The sequence below is a fragment of the Oncorhynchus kisutch genome, unplaced genomic scaffold, assembly GCF_002021735.2.
Source record: "Oncorhynchus kisutch isolate 150728-3 unplaced genomic scaffold, Okis_V2 Okis05a-Okis16b_hom, whole genome shotgun sequence".
NCBI classification, from domain to species: Eukaryota; Metazoa; Chordata; class Actinopteri; order Salmoniformes; family Salmonidae; genus Oncorhynchus; species Oncorhynchus kisutch.
This window is the reverse complement of record NW_022261982.1, coordinates 6,367,642-6,388,265: the sequence shown is the minus strand read 5'-3', so window position 1 is coordinate 6,388,265 and position 20,624 is coordinate 6,367,642. Positions and strand designations below refer to the sequence as shown.

The following is a 20,624-nucleotide window of genomic DNA, read 5'->3' as shown; positions in this document are numbered from 1 at the left end:
GGCGCTGTGTTAAAGCCATCGCCCCTCCATCTTGACACCCCCCCACCGGTGTACAAAATATTGTGGAGCCATAGAAATGTATGTATTAATGTCTAAATTAGTTTTACCATGTTAATTCCATTACAGAAACCTTAATGCAGACTTTCACATTATATTATGTGTGATAAACATAAACATTAAAAACTAAAAAAATATGGAAAATGTTTGTCCTTAAAAAAGGTTATCTTTTTTATTTTATTTCTCCACTGCAAAAATGTTTTGAATAGCATGTAATTTTGTCCAGACAGACACAAACACACCCATATATATTAGGCAAACACACACACACACACACACACACACACACACACACACACACACACACACACACACACACACACACACACACACACACACACACACACACACACACACACGGATCTGGCCTCCACAGATAGCAGTGTATTTTGCAGAGTAATGCTGTGCCCCACTTGCCCCTGTTCTGGCTCATCCAATCAGAGATAAGAGTTCCAGCCTCTCCAGCTGGTCAGAATGCAGAACCTTTCTGCCCGGCTGTTACCACGGAGACCGACTAATCACATTCACTACCTTCCTATCAAAACCAAGTTTCTCCTCTCCTCACCTTAATGGCTGCTCTGCTCCTCCTGCCCTCACCTTAATGGCTGCTCTGCTCCTCCTGCCGTCACCTTAATGGCTGCTCTGCTCCTCCTGCCCTCACCTTAATGGCTGCTCTGCTCCTCCTGCCCTCACCTTAATGGCTGCTCTGCTCCTCCTGCCCTCACCTTAATGGCTGCTCTACTCCTCCTGCCCTCACCTTAATGGCTGCTCTACTCCTCCTGCCCTCACCTTAATGGCTGCTCTACTCCTCCTGCCCTCACCTTAATGGCTGCTCTACTCCTCCTGCCCTCACCTTAATGGCTGCTCTGCTCCTCCTGCCCTCACCTTAATGGCTGCTCTGCTCTGCTCCTCCTGCCCTCACCTTAATGGCTGCTCTACTCCTCCTGCCCTCACCTTAATGGCTGCTCTGCTCCTCCTGCCCTCACTTTAATGGCTGCTCTGCTCCTCCTGCCCTCACCTTAATGGCTGCTCTGCTCCTCCTGCCCTCACCTTAATGGCTGCTCTGCTCCTCCTGCCCTCACCTTAATGGCTGCTCTGCTCCTCCTGCCCTCACCTTAATGGCTGCTCTGCTCCTCCTGCCCTCACCTTAATGGCTGCTCTACTCCTCCTGCCCTCACCTTAATGGCTGCTCTACTCCTCCTGCCCTCACCTTAATGGCTGCTCTACTCCTCCTGCCCTCACCTTAATGGCTGCTCTGCTCTGCTCCTCCTGCCCTCACCTTAATGGCTGCTTCTCTGAGGGCCTCCAGTCTCTGACGGCTGCTCTCCTTCATGTTGACCACGTCCCTGTAGTCTCCCTGCAGCGCCCTCTGCAGGCCCACCACCGCCTGGAAGACTGAGCGTTCGCTCTCATTCAGCTCCTTCTGAAACACCTCCAGAGTGTGAACCTGGACGGGGGAGAGAGAAGAGAGAGGACACTAGACTAGGACCCTTGGACGGGGGGGGGGGGGGGGGGGGGGGGGGAGAAGAGAGAGGACACTAGACTAGGACCCTTGGACGGGGAGAGAGAAGAGAGAGGACACTAGACTAGGACCCTTCAGAGTGTACACCATAGGAAGCTGTAGGCACCTTAATTAGGGAGGACGGGCCCGTGGTAATGACTGGAGTGGAATCAGTGGAATGGTATCAAATACATCAAACACATGGTTTCCATGGTTTCCAGGTGTTTGATTCTATTCTATTTGTGCCGTCCCTGCCATTATTATTATTATTATTATTGAACACAACCAGGAACACAACCAGGAACACAACCTGGAACACAACCTGGAACACATCCAGACTGTGCAGTTGGCAGACATGGGACAGAGAAGGTATGATGGGTGAGACCAGGGCTGCACCAGGTAAGATGGGTGAGACCAGGGCTGCACCAGGTAAGATGGGTGAGACCAGGGCTGCACCAGGTAAGATGGGTGAGACCAGGGCTGCACCAGGTAAGATGGGTGAGACCAGGGCTGCACCAGGTAAGATGGGTGAGACCAGGGCTGCACCAGGTAAGATGGGTGAGACCAGGGCTGCACCAGGTAAGATGGGTGAGACCAGGGCTGCACCAGGTAAGATGGGTGAGACCAGGGCTGCACCTCAATATTCTAAAGTACTTTCCTCTCTTTTATTCACACACATCTGGATGCTAAGAGTCATTTTAGAATGTCAGTTTTGATTAAACAGTGGCTTGGTCACATGGGTTCAGTTAGGTTCATTAACATATTACTCCAGAGGAAGGTACAGGTCAGAGGTGGGGTCAGGGCAGTGCTGGACTTGGTGCTGGTACTGTTTATATTTAGGTGCAGGAGCTCCACAATACTGTTGAGCTGATATTCTATTGAGCAGTGGTTCCCAACCAGGGTACTTGGCCTATCCACAGGGGGTACTTGGCCTATCCACACGGGGTACTTGGCCTTTCCACAGGGGGTACTTGGCCTTTCCACAGGGGGTACTTGGCCTTTCCACAGGGGGTACTTGGCCTTTCCACAAGGGGTACTTGGCCTTTCCACACGGGGTACTTGGCCTTTCCACACAGGGTACTTGGCCTTTCCACAGGGGGTACTTGGCCTTTCCACAGGGGGTACTTGGCCTTTCCACAGGGGGTACTTGGCCTTTCCACAGGGGGTACTTGGCCTATCCACAGGGGGTACTTGGCCTTTCCACACGGGGTACTTGGCCTATCCACACGGGGTACTTGGCCTATCCACAGGGGGTACTTGGCCTATCCACAGGGGGTACTTGAGGAGACCCATGAGGTAATAGGCCTATCCACACGGGGTACTTGAGGAGACCCATGAGGTAATAGGCCTACTGGTAAAATGCAGAAGGGGATACTTCAGGGGTACTCCGGTAACAGTAACTGAAACAAGTTGGGAGCCACTGCTATAGAGGTGGAGGAGCTCCAGCAGTAGAAGTGCCAGTACTCAGCTCAGGTGAGCTCCTGTCCAAGTTAAGCACTGGGTGAGGGTGAGATGGGGTTAAAAAGCTCACCTGGAAAGTTGCTCTAATAACGAGGTAATAACAAGTTATTAGTATATCTAATTGCAAGGTAATAACAAGTTATTAGTCTCTCTAATAACAAGTTATTAGTCTCTCTAATAACAAGGCAATAACAAGTTATTAGTCTCTCTAATAACAAGGTAATAACAAGTTATTAGTCTCTCTAATAACAAGACAATAACAAGTTATTAGTCTCTCTAATAACAAGACAATAACAAGTTATTAGTCTCTCTAATAACAAGGCAATAACAAGTTATTAGTCTCTCTAATAACAAGGCAATAACAAGTTATTAGTCTCTCTAATAACAAGGTAGCACCAAGTTATTCATCTCTCTAATAACAAGGTAATAACAAGGTATGAGTCTCTCTAATAACAAGGTAATAACAAGTTATCAGTCTCTAATAACAAGGAAATAACAAGTTAAGAGTCTCTAATAACAAGGTAATAACAAGTTATTAGTATATCTAATAACAAGGTAATAACAAGTTATTAGTGTCTCTAATAACAAGGTAATAACAAGTTGTTAGAATCTTTCTAATAACAAGGTAATAACAAGTTGTTAGAATCTTTCTAATAACAAGGTAATAACAAGTTGTTAGAATCTTTCTAATAACAAGGTAATAACAAGTTGTTAGAATCTTTCTAATAACAAGGTAATAACAAGTTGTTAGAATCTTTCTAATAACAAGGTAATAACAAGTTGTTAGAATCTTTCTAATAACAAGGTAATAACAAGTTGTTAGAATCTTTCTAATAACAAGGTAATAACAAGTTGTTAGAATCTTTCTAATAACAAGTTGTTAGAATCTTTCTAATAACAAGGTAATAACAAGTTGTTAGAATCTTTCTAATAACAAGGTAATAACAAGTTGTTAGAATCTTTCTAATAACAAGGTAATAACAAGTTATTAGTGTCTCTAATAACAAGGTAATAACAAGTTGTTAGAATCTTTCTAATAACAAGGTAATAACAAGTTGTTAGAATCTTTCTAATAACAAGGTAATAACAAGTTGTTAGAATCTTTCTAATAACAAGGTAATAACAAGTTGTTAGAATCTTTCTAATAACAAGGTAATAACAAGTTATTAGTGTCTCTAATAACAAGGTAATAACAAGTTGTTAGAATCTTTCTAATAACAAGGTAATAACAAGTTGTTAGAATCTTTCTAATAACAAGGTAATAACAAGTTGTTAGAATCTTTCTAATAACAAGGTAATAACAAGTTGTTAGAATCTTTCTAATAACAAGGTAATAACAAGTTATTAGTGTCTCTAATAACAAGGTAATAACAAGTTGTTAGAATCTTTCTAATAACAAGGTAATAACAAGTTGTTAGAATCTTTCTAATAACAAGGTAATAACAAGTTATTAGTGTCTCTAATAACAAGGTAATAACAAGTTGTTAGAATCTTTCTAATAACAAGGTAATAACAAGTTGTTAGAATCTTTCTAATAACAAGGTAATAACAAGTTATTAGTGTCTCTAATAACAAGGTAATAACAAGTTGTTAGAATCTTTCTAATAACAAGGTAATAACAAGTTGTTAGAATCTTTCTAATAACAAGGTAATAACAAGTTATTAGTGTCTCTAATAACAAGGTAATAACAAGTTGTTAGAATCTTTCTAATAACAAGGTAATAACAAGTTGTTAGAATCTTTCTAATAACAAGGTAATAACAAGTTGTTAGAATCTTTCTAATAACAAGGTAATAACAAGTTGTTAGAATCTTTCTAATAACAAGGTAATAACAAGTTATTAGTGTCTCTAATAACAAGGTAATAACCATATTGAGCCAAAAATAGATAGATTGACCTAGAGTTAGGGTCCGTTAGGATTACGGTCAGGGTATAGAGCTAAACGGTCCATTTTACTCTGGCGCCCACCTGGAAGAGTCTCTCTGGGTCTGAGAGGGAGTGGTCTCGCCCCACAGCGGCTGCAGCCACAGCTAGCTTCTTAATGGCCGTGTTCTTCTGTCGGATGAGGCTGCCCAGGCGCCGGCAGTTATCAGACACCCAGCTCCAAGCGTGCTTGGCCACAGCACTCCTACCCCGATGCAGCTTGATGGCATGCTGAGCTACCTGTTCCCGCTGCAGCGCCCCGACAAGGCCAAGGCACAGCACCGCACACACAACCCGCATCCAACCTACTACTGCTGCTGCCCCTTCAGAGAAAGAGAGAGGGGGAGGGGCAGAGAGGGAGAGGGGGGGGGGGCAGAGAGGGAGGGGGGAGAGAGAGAGAGAGAGAGAGAGAGAGAGAGAGAGAGGAGAGAGAGAGAGGAGAGAAAAGAAAGACTGAGCAGGAATGGAGAGAATAAAGACTATGGACTGAGAGAGGCTGGTGGCAGATAGGAGAAGAGAAAGGCTATGATAACAAACCCAACACACAGGCTGTGTGAATGTTTCCCAGCCAGCGGAATCACCAGAGAGGTTAGTTCCATAGAGAGGATGGGGCGGGGCTCATACCTGCTCAGGAACAACTACTTGATGAGGCACACCTGTATCCAGTGACCTATATCCTTCTAGAACACATCTCACCTGACTTACCTGCCTCACCACACACAGCTGACAGCCCGAGCTCCGGGAAGAAGCAGGTCTCACCACACTGAGTCAACAATAAAATGGAGGCCAAAGACTGCAGAAATGGTTTGACATATGACTTTGAAAAAAAAAAACGTTTATAATTTATACTAGCAGTAAAGTACCTTTGTGTACATGGGTTAGTTATGTTTATATTCCAGACACCTCCTATGTCCCTCCTCATGCGCAGTACAGGGTTGAATCAGCTACTCCTACTGACCTGTGTTGATCAATGAGACCACTGTTCATGAAGGTGTAGACACACACAGGCTTATAGAATACAATTATTTCCAAGATCACTGAATAATGAAAACCATCCGTAACAACACAAAACTAGCCAACAAGTACGTTGCATTAGCTGTGCAGTATCATTACATATTCATATGAAGTACAGAGACCATTCATTCACTGGAGAGAGACAAAAGGTTGGAATTACAGCTGACAGTGTTCTGATCATCGTTTTAAATGTTGAATTGCATATTCAGCAGGTACGCTATCTATTTTATGCTTAAATTCGTGGTAAATAAAATAGGTAAAATGTTAGACAGCTACCTACTAGCTAGTGTGCTACGTCGTCCTCTCTCAGTCCTAAACTCCACAGTAGAAGAGGGGAAACAATCGTGCTCTTGTAGTGCCACCCCTCCCCAATCGCCACATAGCTCTAGCCAACGTTGAGCCTTAGAGCAGGCATTCAACTACACACAGGGCGACAAACTTAATGCATTTCCAAGACCCCTTACGGTTGACCGCAACAAACGGCCTAGCTACGTCTGTCAGGTATGCATTTGAGTCAAATGTATTGTTCAATATTGCGCTATTGCTCTTTATAAATGACATTTGCGTGCCCGATGTTTTAGCAAGGTTGGATATGAATGCAGAAAGCTGTCAAACCTGCTCGCGCCTACTAGGTTAGCTTGATGGCTAATGCTAACTAACTAACGTTAGTACGGATCCGAACTTTTCAAACTATTTCAACATTGACAGTAAGCTCCACAAAATGAGAATTTGAAGTCGAATTTCTCGTAACATGTCAACAACATTTTAATCAAGTTGTTTGTGGTGAATTAAGTTTGCGATACCGTAATAAAATGTTACATTGTAGTTATTTTTCACTTCACTTCCGAAACAAATCACAACGATTGGTTGGATATCTGTGCGGATATCTGGGATATGTAGTTTTATCAAGTGGCGTTTTTCACAAGTAAACTGCCCTTATTGGAAAAACATCTACACAGTTGTAAAGTTGTTTGACTACTGTACTCGCTCTTAAAGACCATGAACATAAACTCATCACAGCTAGTCAATAGCATTGTGCAAGTACATTTTTACCTGCGATGAATCACATTGTTTGACATAATTAACATTTCATGCAACGGTTTATTATGCATACAATGTCATCACTATCCATGTACAGGGTTATTAGGTTCAGAAGTGCACAGAACAAGGCCACAACTTGACCACGATCACTGATTATCCCAAGAACTACAAGTCCCAGTTTAGAACCTCAAACTTTACCTTGCGGTAGCGCTGACCTCCCGCGCAGGCGTACAAGGGGCATTGGGATATCAAGTTGGCCAAACAGAGGGTGATAAAATGGTAGGTAAGATCAAAAGGATAAACATAAACTAGTGAACAAACCCATGGTACGAAGTGTATAGCTGGAAATGTTTTGGGAGGCACGCTATGAAGCTCTCTATAACGGGGAAACTGGGTGTCCTCTGGCAGTGTCGCATTGCCAGTGTTTCGTTCACTGTTGCAATTTATGAGGGAAATGGAAGGTCAGTTGTTATTGTGGACACCCGCACTTGCAACGCTTACCTTTTCCCCTGGTTGGTATGTCGCCTTTGCGTTGGAACAGAGAGGGGCTGTCCGTACGCGCTGGCGTGGGAACTGGGTCGCGGGAGAGGGCGCCGCCAATGCCCGCTACCATCGGGCGGGTCCAGAGCGAGAGGATAGGGTCAGGTCTGCAAGACGGGCGGGCAGTTGTCTTCTCACGATTATAGCCATCTCGCACTGCACCGACAGAGACACTGTTCTGATTTGAAGGGACTCTGTGGTCGTGTACCAACCCCGCCGTTGTTTCTAGGAGCAAAACGTTTGTTGTTGTTGTTTCACTCTGTGCCTTGCTCACGGTGATGAGTGATGTAATGCCCGCTGCCAGTGTGTGTTATTAATCTCGTTCCGTTATCGGTCCCGACCACCGTTTAGATCATTGCGGAATGTTAACATCACGATCTGGTCATCCCGACACCGATGTCTTTCCTGTTTCTGACGGATTGTCCCTCAGGCTCCCATACATGCCATATGATTCTATATAGATGTAGAATATTTTGGGGAGTGCAGGTTGTGAAGAAAGTCACGTTTACAGTCAAAGGGATGGGTTGAACAGAACACCAGTCATTGACTGGCAGGACTCAGACAAGCCTGTCTGTCTAAAGACGCTGTTCTGCAGAGAGAGATCGACCTGCTCTCCAACAGACAGTCACAGACTAGTCTAGTAGTGGGGGATTTATCTGTCATGTTTCTGCTGCACCTGACCTGATGGCCTTAGCAGGTGATCTGAAGAGCAGTCTGTCGGGGGTCAAAGGTCGATGGATCACCTGCCTCTCTTTGTAGTCTTTGTATATGTGTGTGTGTATATATGCATGTGTGTGTATGTATATATGTGTGTGTGTGTGCACCTGTCTATCTCAACTGTGTGTGTCTCCTCTCCTGCAGCATAAGCTGAAGTCGTCTCAAAAGGACAAGGTTCGTCAGTTCATGACCTTTACTCAGTCTGGGGAGAGGACAGCTGTGTACTGCCTGACCCAGAATGACTGGAAACTAGAGGTGGCCACAGACAACTACTTCCAGAACCCCGACCTCTACTATAAAGAATCCATGAAAACCTCTGTGGACCGCAAGAAGCTAGAACAGCTCTACAACCGATACAAAGGTAAGAGGGGATAGCATGGTAGTGGGGGTGTAGTGTGTGTACTAGGGAGAGAGGATGGAAGAGGGGGTGTAGTGTGTGTACTAGGGACAGAGGATGGAAGAGGGGGTGTAGTGTGTGTACTAGGGAGAGAGGATGGTAGTGGGGGTGTAGTGTGTGTACTAGGGAGAGAGGATGGTAGTGGGGGTGTAGTGTGTGTACTAGGGACAGAGGATGGAAGAGGGGGTGTAATGTGTGTACTAGGGAGAGAGGATGGAAGAGGGGGTGTAGTGTGTGTACTAGGGAGAGAGGATGGAAGAGGGGGTGTGGTGTGTGTACTAGGGAGAGAGGATGGAAGAGGGGGTGTGGTGTGTGTACTAGGGAGAGAGGATGGTTGTGGGGGTGTAGTGTGTGTACTAGGGAGAGAGGATGGTTGTGGGGGTGTAGTGTGTGTACTAGGGAGAGAGGATGGTTGTGGGGGTGTAGTGTGTGTACTAGGGAGAGAGGATGGAAGAGGGGGTGTAGTGTGTGTACTAGGGAGAGAGGATGGAAGAGGGGGTGTAGTGTGTGTACTAGGGAGAGAGGATGGAAGAGGGGGTGTAGTGTGTGTACTAGGGAGATAGGTTGGAAGAGGGGGTGTAGTGTGTGTACTAGGGAGAGAGGATGGTAGTGGGGGTGTAGTGTGTGTACTAGGGAGAGAGGATGGAAGAGGGGGTGTAGTGTGTGTACTAGGGAGAGAGGATGGAAGAGGGGGTGTAGTGTGTGTACTAGGGAGAGAGGATGGAAGAGGGGGTGTAGTGTGTGTACTAGGGAGAGAGGATGGAAGAGGGGGTGTAGTGTGTGTACTAGGGAGAGAGGATGGAAGAGGGGGTGTAGTGTGTGTACTAGGGAGAGAGGGTGGAAGAGGGGGTGTAGTGTGTGTACTAGGGAGAGAGGATGGTTGTGGGGGTGTAGTGTGTGTACTGGGGAGAGAGGATGGAAGACGGGGTGTAGTGTGTGTACTAGGGACAGAGGATGGAAGAGGGGGTGTAGTGTGTGTACTAGGGAGAGCGCATGGTAGAGGGGGTGTAGTGTGTGTACTGGGGAGAGGAGAGGGGATGGTAGAGGGGGTGTAGTGTGTGTACTGGGGAGAGGAGGGGATGGTAGAGGTGGTGTAGTGTGTGTACTGGGGAGAGGAGAGGAGGGGATGGTAGAGGTGGTGAAGTGTGTGTACTGAGGAGAGGAGATGGTAGAGGGGGTGTAGTGTGTGTACTGGGGAGAGGAGGGAATGGTAGAGGGGGTGTAGTGTGTGTACTGGGGAGAGGAGATGGTAGAGGGGGTGTAGTGTGTGTACTGAGGAGAGGAGATGGTAGAGGTGGTGTAGTGTGTGTACTGGGGAGATGGGATGGAAGAGGGGGTGTAGTGTGTGTACTGGGGAGATGGGATGGAAGAGGGGGTGTAGTGTGTGTACTGGGGAGAGGAGGGGATGGTAGAGGTGGTGTAGTGTGTGTACTGGGGAGAGGAGGGGATGGTAGAGGGGGTGTAGTGTGTGTACTGAGGAGAGGAGATGGTAGAGGGGGTGTAGTGTGTGTACTGAGGAGAGGAGATGGTAGAGGTGGTGTAGTGTGTGTACTGGGGAGAGGAGAGGGGATGGTAGAGGGGGTGTAGTGTGTGTACTGAGGAGAGGGGATGGTAGAGGGGGTGTAGTGTGTGTACTGGGGAGAGGAGAGGAGAGGAGGGGATGGTAGAGGTGGTGTAGTGTGTGTAATGTACCAGCTCTGTCTTGTAGTCCTGTCACAGTGTTGTTCCTCTCCAGACCCCCAGGATGACAATAAGATCGGTATCGATGGGATCCAGCAGTTCTGTGATGACCTCACCCTGGACCCGGCCAGTAGGAGTGTTCTGGTGGTGGCCTGGAAGTTCCGTGCCGCCACACAGTGTGAGTTCAGCAGGAAGGAGTTCCTCGACGGCATGGCCGAGCTGGGGTGAGCTAGCTTTCTGTGATGTCATCTTTCTGTGCCACGCAGTTGTGTTCGCTGTTCAGTAGGAAACATTTTGAATGAAAGCAAATGTTGTTATTGGACAACTAAACATTTTGAAACGGAGGGCGGGCAGGTATTACCTGGACTCCAATAAGAAGGTGTGTGTGTTTGTGTGTGTCTGTCTCTATGCGTCTGTCTGTGTGTGTGTCTGTCTGTGTGTGTGTGTGTCTGTGTGTCTGTCTGTCTGTGTGTGTGTGTGTGTGTGTGTGTGTGCGCGCTCCCCCCTAGCTGTGACAGTCCAGAGAAGCTGAAGGCTCTGCTCCCCAGACTAGAACAGGAAGTCAAAGACACAGCCAAGTTTAAAGACTTCTATCAGTTCACCTTCAACTTCGCCAAGAACCCTGGACAGAAGGGACTAGGTACGTATTTCACATATCTTTCTGGAGAAAAGCTCTGAACAGAGCAGAGGTTCTGGTGAATGAACAGAGGTTCTGGTGAATGAACAGAGGTTCTGGTGAATGAACAGAGGTTCTGGTGAATGAACAGAGGTTCTGGTGAATGAACAGAGGTTCTGGTAAATATTGTGTCCAGACAGAGAGGTTTAGTCAAACCCTGGTTGGTCCAGCACTGTGTTTGAGGAGAAGGTCTTTCACCCTGGTGTAGTTTTCCTAACCCTGGTGTTGAATTCCTCCTGGGGAACATTGGTAGATCACTATGGTGGTTTGGCATCAGCGGTGTAATGTAGTTCTGTCTCGGTCAGTACCAGCCCGGCAGCAAACAGGAAGAATGGCTTTTAGATGGAAAACAATGACTTGTCCTTCCAGGTAAGTGAAGAGCTCCCCCTTCACAACACTGCCTCTAGTTGGACTACTGCTGTTCTGTGAGCCATGCTGAGGAGAGGGCCTGGAGTCTGACAGTTGGTGTACTGTTACTGTGTAATAACAGGTTTACAGATAGACCACCTATCAAGCTAAACAGAGAACAGGGTGGGTCCCAAATAGAGCTCTATTCCCTGCATAGTCACTACTTCTGACCAGAGCCCTATGGGCCCCACTAGTGCAGTATTTAGGGAACTCCCTACATAGTCACTACTTCTGACCAGAGCCCTATGGGCCCACTAGTGCACTATTTAGGGAACTCCCTGCATAGTCACTACTTCTGACCAGAGCCCTATGGGCCCACTAGTGCACTATTTAGGGAACTCCCTGCATAGTCACTACTTCTGACCAGAGCCCTATGGGCCCACTAGTGCACTATTTAGGGAACTCCCTGCATAGTCACTACTTCTGACCAGAGCCCTATGGGCCCACTAGTGCAGTATTTAGGGAACTCCCTGCATAGTCACTGCATAGTCACTACTGGGGCGGCAGGGTAGCCTAGTGGTTAGAGTGTTGGACTAGTAACCGGAAGGTTGCAAGTTCAAACCCTTGAGCTGACAAGGTACAAATCTGTCGTTCTGCCCCTGAACAGGCAGTTAACCCACTGTTCCTAGGCCGTCATTGAAAATAAGAATTTGTTCTTAACTGACTTGCCTAGTTAAATAAAGGTAAACTTCTGACCAGAGCCCTATGGGCCCACTAGTGCAGTATTTAGGGAACTCCCTGCATAGTCACTACTTCTGACCAGAGCCCTATGGGCCCACTAGTGCACTATTTAGGGAACTGGGTACCATTTGAGACACGACCCAGGGGATTCCCTGGATGGGACCACTTTGTTCTGGTTGTTGTTTTTGCTGGTCTGTGTTGTTATGACGACCGGAGTGGGTGACCCAGCTAAGTTCCTGGAACAACAGTAGGGTCCTTTGTCAAAACTCATCTGACTGTAATGTCTCTCTCTCTCTCTGTAACTCTCTGTCGGACACAGTAATGTCTCTCTCTCTCTCTCTCTGTAGGACACTGTAATGTCTCTCTCTCTCTCTGTAACTCTCTGTCAGACACTGTAATGTCTCTCTCTCTCTCTGTAACTCTCTGTCAGACACTGTAATGTCTCTCTCTCTCTGTAACTCTCTGTCGGACACAGTAATGTCTCTCTCTCTCTCTCTCTGTAGGACACTGTAATGTCTCTCTCTCTCTGTAACTCTCTGTCAGACACTGTAATGTCTCTCTCTCTCTCTGTAACTCTCTGTCAGACACTGTAATGTCTCTCTCTCTCTCTCTGTAACTCTCTGTCAGACACTGTAATGTCTCTCTCTCTCTCTGTAACTCTCTGTCAGACACTGTAATGTCTCTCTCTCTCTCTGTAACTCTCTGTCGGACACTGTAATGTCTCTCTCTCTCTGTAACTCTCTGTCGAACACTGTAATGTCTCTCTCTCTCTGTAACTCTCTGTCAGACACTGTAATGTCTCTCTCTCTCTCTGTAACTCTCTGTTAGACACTGTAATGTCTCTCTCTCTCTCTGTAACTCTCTGTCAGACACTGTAATGTCACTCTCTCTCTCTGTAACTCTCTTTCAGACACTGTAATGTCTCTCTCTCTCTCTGTAACTCTCTGTCAGACACTGTAATGTCACTAGGGCTGTGATGATACCAGTATCGCAGTACATTTTCCATGTGGCAAAAATGAAAACAGGAAGCAGACAACTCTTTGGTCCTTTAATAACCTGCTGTGTGTAAGACATAGTGTTCTATATCTGGGTCATAAATACATGTTCTATATCTGGTCATAAATACATGTTCTATATCTGGGTCATAAATACATGTTCTATATCTGGGTCATAAATACATGTTCTATATCTGGGTCATAAATACATGTGACTCTGGATGACAACATAATGATGTTTGATTCCAACATCAGGGCTGTTTTCCTAAACAAGTTAAATCCGCTACGTGTTTTGTTTTCATGTGACGATACTAACGACTATGGTGATACTGGTATTGTCCCGGCCCTAAATGCCACCCCCTCAATCTCTTTCTCTGTCGCTCTCTCTCTCTCTTTGTCTCTGTCGCTCTCTCTCTCTTTGTCTCTGTCGCTCTCTCTCTCTTTGTCTCTGTCTCTCTCTCTCTCTTTGTCTCTGTCTCTCTCTCTCTCTTTATCTCTGTCGCTCTCTCTCTCTCTTTATCTCTGTCGCTCTCTCTCTCTGTCGCTCTCTCTCTGTCTCTCTTTATCTCTGTCGCTCTCTCTCTCTGTCGCTCTCTCTCTCTGTCGCTCTCTCTCTGTCGCTCTCTCTCTCTCTCTGTCGCTCTCTCTCTCTCTCTGTCGTTCTCTCTCTCTCTCTGTCGTTCTCTCTCTCTCTCTGTCGCTCTCTCTCTCTCTCTGTCGCTCTCTCTCTCTCTCTGTCGCTCTCTCTCTCTCTCTGTCGCTCTCTCTCTCTTTGTCTCTGTCTCTCTCTCTCTCTTTGTCTCTGTCTCTCTCTCTCTCTTATCTCTGTCGCTCTCTCTCTCTCTTTATCTCTGTCGCTCTCTCTCTCTGTCGCTCTCTCTCTGTCTCTCTTTATCTCTGTCGCTCTCTCTCTCTCTCTGTCGCTCTCTCTCTCTGTCGCTCTCTCTCTCTCTCTGTCGCTCTCTCTCTCTCTCTGTCGCTCTCTCTCTCTCTGTCGCTCTCTCTCTCTCTCTGTCGCTCTCTCTCTCTCTCTGTCGCTCTCTCTCTCTCTCTCTGTCGCTCTCTCTGTCGCTCTCTCTCTCTCTCTCTCTCTCTCTCTGTCGCTCTCTCTGTCGCTCTCTCTGTCGCTCTCTCTCTCTCTTTATCGCTCTCTCTCTCTCTTTATCTCTGTCGCTCTCTCTCTCTCTCTATCGCTCTCTCTCTCTCTTTATCTCTGTCGCTCTCTCTCTATCGCTCTCTCTCTCTTTATCTCTGTTGCTCTCTCATTCGTTCACACACTAACTCCAAGGTCAGCAGTTATGTTATCAAACTATTCCGACTCCATAGAAACAACAGAAAAACATAACACCCTCCCGAGTGGCGCAGCTTTCCAAGGCACTGCTTCGCAGTGTTGAGGCGTCACTACAGACCCGGATTCGATCCCAGGCTGTGTCGCAGCCGGCCGCGACTTGGAGACTCATGAGGCAGCACACAATAGGCCCAGCATCGTCTGGGAGGGTTTGGTCGGCCCGGGATGTCCATTTCCCATCGCGCTCTAGTGACTCCTGTGGTGGGCCGGGCGTAGTGCATGCTGACACTGTCGCCAGTTGTACAGTGTTTCCTCCGACACATTGGTGCGGCTGGCTTCCGGGTTAAGCGAGCAGTGTGTCAAGAAGCAGTGCGGCTGGGTTGGGTTGTGTTTCGGAGGACGCACGGCTCTCGACCTTCGCCTCTCCCGAGTCCGTACGGGGGTTGCAGCAATGAGACAAGACTGTAACTACCAATTGGACACCACGAAATTGGGGAGAAAGTAAATATAAATAAATAAAAACATATTTGCATGTCCTGTGTGTTTGACTGAATGTTGTTGTTGTAGCCAACTTGCCCAATGATTAAAAAAATCACTCATTTTGTCCCTTTTTTCTCTTGTCTTATCGCTGCACCTCCCATACGGACTCGGGAGAGGAGAAGGTCAAGAGCTGTGCCTCCCCCGAAACACAACCCAGCCGCACTGCTTCTTGACACAATGCCCACTTAACCCGGAAGCCAGCCGCACCAACGTGTCGGAGGAAACGCTGTGCACCTGGCGACCGTGTCAGCGTGCACTGCGCCCGGCCTGCCATAGGAGTTGCTAGTGCGCGATGGGACAAGGACATCCCTGCCGGCCAAACCCTCCCCTAACCCGGACGACGCTGGGCTAATTGTGCGCCGCCCCATGGGTTTCCCGTTCGCGGGTGGCTGCGACAGAGCCTGGACTCGAACCCAGAATCTCTAGTGGCACAGCGATGCACTGTAGTCTACTGATGGTGTTACTAACCCCTCTACTCTCTGTATCAGACCTGGAGATGACTAGTCTACTGATGGTGTTATTAACCCCTCTACTCTCTATATCAGACCTGGAGATGACTGCAGTCTACTGATGGTGTTACTAACCCCTCTACTCTCTATATCAGACCTGGAGATGACTGTAGTCTACTGATGGTGTTACTAACCCCTCTACTCTCTATATCAGACCTGGAGATGACTAGTCTACTGATGGTGTTACTAACCCCTCTACTCTCTGTATCAGACCTGGAGATGGCTGTAGTCTACTGGTGGTGTTACTAACCCCTCTACTCTCTGTATCAGACCTGGAGATGGCTGTGGCCTACTGGAACCTGGTTCTAACTGGTCGATTCAAGTTCCTGGACCTCTGGAACAGGTTTCTATTGGTGAGTGGATGCCAGTCTGTATTAATGGCTGTTCCATAAATAATATACTACTCTGGACAGAGTCTAGGTGTTTCCTCCATGTATTGATAGTCTATGGTGATGTCATCTATCTGTGTGATTAGTGCAGGAGCATCATAATCTCTGATGTCATCTATCTGTGTGATTAGTGCAGGAGCATCATAATCTCTGATGTCATCTATCTGTGTGATTAGTGCAGGAGCATCATAATCTCTGATGTCATCTATCTGTGTGATTAGTGCAGGAGCATCATAATCTCTGATGTCATCTATCTGTGTGATTAGTGCAGGAGCATCATAATCTCTGATGTCATCTGTCTGTGTGATTAGTGCAGGAGCATCATAATCTCTGATGTCATCTATCTGTGTGATTAGTGCAGGAGCATCATAATCTCTGATGTCATCTATCTGTGTGATTAGTGCAGGAGCATCATAATCTCTGATGTCATCTGTCTGTGTGATTAATGCAGGAGCATCATAAGCGGTCGATCCCCAAAGACACGTGGAACCTGCTACTGGACTTTGGCAACATGATCGCAGACGACATGTCCAACTACGACGAGGAAGGTGAGATATAACCACCTATTAAGGATGGGTCCCAAACGGCACCTTTTCCTGTGCTCTACTTCTGACCAGGGCCCATAGTGCACTAGATACGGATTAGGGTGCCATTTGAAACGCAGACAAACATTTCTGTAGGACCAATAAAACATGCACTCATCCACAACCTGCCCACCCTTACCTTAGATCCAGGATTCCTCTACACCCATAACCACTAGGCGTATGACTAAGATCTGACCTGGAGTCATCAGTTAGGGATTGGGACTTGACTTCTACCTACTACCATACAGCGCAATCACCTATTAAAACATTTCTGCCAATCACTTACCATGCAGCTAATCATGTGACCCTTTTCTTCCCACTCAGGAGCTTGGCCTGTCCTCATAGACGACTTTGTGGAATTTGCCCGGCCAATCGTGACAGGGGGCAAGCGTAAAACCATATAGGTCATACCCAGTTCCCAGCAGGGGCTGACGATTTTATACACACCAGCCAAAAAGAGACTTCTACCAGACTGTCCAAGTTTGTGAGACTGAGCTGCCAATCAGGGGCCGGGGAGCGACATGACAGCCAATCGGAGAGAAGGAAAACAACAACAGGAAGAGGAAGTTATCTTTTTCTTTGTTTTGGGACTGAGTCACTCCGGGAGGCGGGCTGTTAGCAGGGGGTGGGATCGTCGCGGAGCTATGAGCTCTGCTCCCATTGGCTGGCTGGATCAGACTGATCGGCCAACGACTACAGTACCCATACACCAGCCACCATCAGATCAGTGGGCGTGTCTATAGATTCTAGAACTGGTGCTCTGGTCCCACCCCCCCTAGCTGCAGCCCCCCCCCAACCCCGCCCCCTCCTTACTAAAGAACGACCAGGGAGAGCAAACAGAACGGCAGAGAGGGGCGGACGGTTTGCTCTCTGCAGCAGACCGACAGAATGGTGTGATATTTGATCCAGTGGAGGCTGCTGAGAGGAGGACGGCTCATAATAATGGCTGGAACGGAGCGAATGGAACGGCATCAAACACCTGGAAACCATGTGTTTGGTGTATTTGATACCATTCCACGGATTCAGATCCAGTCATTACCACGAACCTGTCCTCCCCAATTAAGGTGCCACCAACCTCCTGTGGTCTGAACCCACAGTAGTAAGACGTGTCCATGGTGGATGAACGAGGAGCTTGGAGGTTCTGCATGTGTTTCTGGTTGAGCGTTAAGCGGCTGGACGGAGGAACAACAACAACTTTTTTTTATTATTATTATCATTGAGTTTCTTCTCATCGAATCAGAGGTGAGGGGTGTGGTCGTCATCCAATGTTCTCATCCAATCCAACGTCAGTGTAATGTTCTGCTTCCATTTCAATCTAAAGTGTAAAAGTTGGGTCCGTTTTGTTGTTAATATGTGTGAGGTTCAGGGTCTATATCCACAAAGCGTCTGAGAGTACGAGTGCTGACCTGGGATCAGTTTAGCCTTTTAGATCATAATGAATACTAGAGAGGACCAGATCCTAGTGCTGACCTGGGATCAGTTTAGCCTTTTAGATAATAATGAATACTAGTGAGGACCAGATCCTAGTGCTGACCTGGGATCAGTTTAGCCTTTTAGATAATAATGAATACTAGTGAGGACCAGATCCTAGTGCTGACCTGGGATCAGTTTAGCCTTTTAGATCATAATGAATACTAGAGAGAGGACCAGATCCTAGTGCTGGTCTGGGATCAGGTTAGCCTTTTTAGATCATAATGAATACTAGAGAGAGGACCAGATCCTAGTGCTGATCTGGGATCAGGTTAGCCTTTTAGATCATAGTTAGTGAGAGGACCAGATCCTAGTGCTGACCTGGGATCAGGTTAGCCTTTTTAGATCATAATGAATACTAGAGAGAGGACCAGATCCTAGTGCTGACCTGGGATCAGGTTAACCTTTTAGATCATAGTGAGTGAGAGGACCAGATCCTAGTGCTGACCTGGGATCAGTTTAGCCTTTTACATAATAATGAATACTAGAGAGAGGACCAGATCCTAGTGCTGATCTGGGATCAGGTTAACCTTTTAGATCATAGTGAGTGAGAGGACCTACTCTGAGACGCTTTAGGAATACAGGCCCAGTTCAGATAGAACCGGACCGACCGACAGAGCAGCATGCTTTAAAGCTCAACACCAGCAGAAGTACTATGGCTACAGTTGGAACAGACTGTGACCATAGGATTCATGTATAGATATACCATTTTAGAATAATGAATATGATACAATATAAAGAAGACACGATGACATTTATAATTGTGAGGGAGAGGAAGAAGTACGAGGTCCTCAGATTTCTAGGCCGTGTCCCAAACTGTACCCTATTCCCTGTATAGTACTGGTCAAAAAGTAGTGCACTATATAGGGAACAGGTTTGCCCATTTGGGATGCGCCATGTCTCCTTTCTGTTTGATTTGAGTTTGTTTGGGGTGTAACTGTTCACATCACCAGAGACCTTGACTGTTGGTCTGGCAGTTATTTTATTTTCACAAGCAACGCACAGGAAGTTGAGTCTATGAATCGTATTCAGTCTACAGCACTGTATATAGTTCATAGTTGAATCTATGAATCGTATTCAGTCTACCACACTATATAGTTCATAGTTGAATCTATGAATCGTATTCAGTCTACAACTCTGTATATAGTTCATAGTTGAATCTATGAATCATATTCAGTCTACAACTCTGTATATAGTTCATAGTTGAATCTATGAATCGTATTCAGTCTACAACTCTGTATATAGTTCATAGTTGAATCTATGAATCATATTCAGTCTACAGCACTGTTCATAGTTGAATCTATGAATCATATTCAGTCTACAACACTGTATGTAGTTGAATCTATGAATCGTATTCAGTCTACAACACTGTTCATAGTTGAATCTATGAATCGTATTCAGTCTACAACTCTATATAGTTCATAGTTGAATCTATGAATCGTATTCAGTCTACAACACTATATAGTTCATAGTTGAATCTATGAATCGTATTCAGTCTACAGCACTGTATATAGTTCATAGTTGAATCTATGAATCGTATTCAGTCTACAGCACTGTATATAGTTCATAGTTGAATCTATGAATCGTATTCAGTCTACAACACTGTTCATAGTTGAATCTATGAATCGTATTCAGTCTACAACTCTGTATATAGTTCATAGTTGAATCTATGAATCGTATTCAGTCTACAACTCTGTATATAGTTCATAGTTGAATCTATGAATCGTATTCAGTCTACAACACTGTTCATAGTTGAATCTATGAATCATATTCAGTCTACAGCACTGTTCATAGTTGAATCTATGAATCATATTCAGTCTACAACACTGTATGTAGTTGAATCTATGAATCGTATTCAGTCTACAGCAGCAGTTTAAATCAAGTCTAATGTTATTGGTCACATACACCTGTTTAGCAGATGTTATTGCAGGTGCAGCGAAATGCTTGTCAACACACCCCAGTTCTTTGTTTTTAAACCGTTTCAGTTGTTTGTGTTGTTTTGGTTGGTCGTCATGGGTTACTGCTAGCCAGCCCAGTGACGTGAATGTTACAGTACATCATCAGACCAGACTGAGACATGTCTACTACACACACACACACACACACACACACACACACACACACACACACACACACACACACTCTCTCTCTGTGTGGTTATAGTACATCATCAGACCAGACTGAGACATGTCTACTAGCTACTACACACACACACACACACACACACACACACGGAACATCTCAGTAACAGACATCCTCTAACGCAGCAGGTAACAGGAGTTCTGCTTCATTCTCTGGAAATGTTCCTGAGATTATGGACTGCGCCTCGTCTATCTCCCAAATGGCACCTTAACGTTGTGCACTATGTAGGGAATAGGGTGCTATTTGGGAGGTATGTTTTAAGTTACACTTGTTATGCCATCTGGGGGGGGGGGGGGGGGGGGGGGTGTAATGAAAACATTCTGTTCAGTGTTGACGTGTATCGACAGGAGAAGACAGAGACTATGGAAGAGAGAGAGAGAGAGAGAGACGTCCTCTGAACTTCCTACACTACGGTACGCGCTGAGAGAGTGTCCAATGTGTTGACTGTCTGAGCTTTACTCATATTCAGTATATTATTTTCACTGAGAGAAAAGAAAGAGCATTTAAAACACATGTCATCGTTCTGCTACGGAGACGTTCTACATGACTTTGTTTTGAACAACAGAAGGTCCCGGCAATAAAGCATGTTGTTTTTTAACAAAAAAACGGAA

The 20,624-nt window shown here is 46.1% G+C and overlaps 2 protein-coding genes across 12 annotated transcripts in view; one reads left to right on the top strand and one right to left on the bottom strand.

Annotated features, from left to right (window-relative positions):
- LOC109885275 (transmembrane and coiled-coil domain-containing protein 3) overlaps nt 1-7,938 on the bottom strand; it is a 24,916-nt gene extending 16,978 nt beyond the window's left edge. Inside the window, exons 1-5 of one of the 10 annotated variants that reach the window (XM_031813413.1) lie at nt 7,499-7,938; nt 5,806-5,900; nt 5,648-5,705; nt 4,988-5,265; nt 1,337-1,504 (exon numbers count right to left, since the gene is read on the bottom strand). In XM_031813413.1, the coding sequence (XP_031669273.1) occupies nt 1,337-1,504; nt 4,988-5,265; nt 5,648-5,705; nt 5,806-5,817 (516 nt within the window). In that variant the 5' untranslated portion in view covers nt 5,818-5,900; nt 7,499-7,938. Of the gene's footprint in view, nt 1-1,336; nt 1,505-4,987; nt 5,266-5,647; nt 5,901-6,232; nt 6,803-7,498 lie in introns of those variants that run through there. The other 9 variants (XM_031813411.1, XM_031813412.1, XM_031813416.1 and 6 more) reach the window with 9 other exon arrangements.
- On the top strand, nt 6,326-20,624 carry LOC109885274 (DCN1-like protein 2). 2 transcript variants are annotated; one of them, XM_031813430.1, is made up of 7 exons: nt 6,326-6,457; nt 8,399-8,615; nt 10,387-10,555; nt 10,841-10,971; nt 15,699-15,781; nt 16,269-16,365; nt 16,726-20,624. In XM_031813430.1, exons 2-7 carry the CDS (start codon nt 8,441-8,443, stop codon nt 16,803-16,805), a joined length of 735 nt encoding a protein of 244 aa, XP_031669290.1. In that variant the 5' UTR covers nt 6,326-6,457; nt 8,399-8,440; the 3' UTR covers nt 16,806-20,624. The 2 variants fall into 2 exon arrangements, with proteins under 2 accessions (XP_031669290.1, XP_031669289.1); XM_031813429.1 differs by lacking the exon at nt 6,326-6,457 and adding an exon at nt 7,148-7,276.

Bases quoted from the DNA above. Each gene is read 5' to 3' on its own strand.
- LOC109885274 (XM_031813429.1), top strand. The intron at 15,782-16,268 runs GTGAGTGGATGC...TGATTAATGCAG, and splicing joins TCTGGAACAGGTTTCTATTG to GAGCATCATAAGCGGTCGAT. The intron at 16,366-16,725 runs GTGAGATATAAC...CTTCCCACTCAG, and splicing joins GTCCAACTACGACGAGGAAG to GAGCTTGGCCTGTCCTCATA.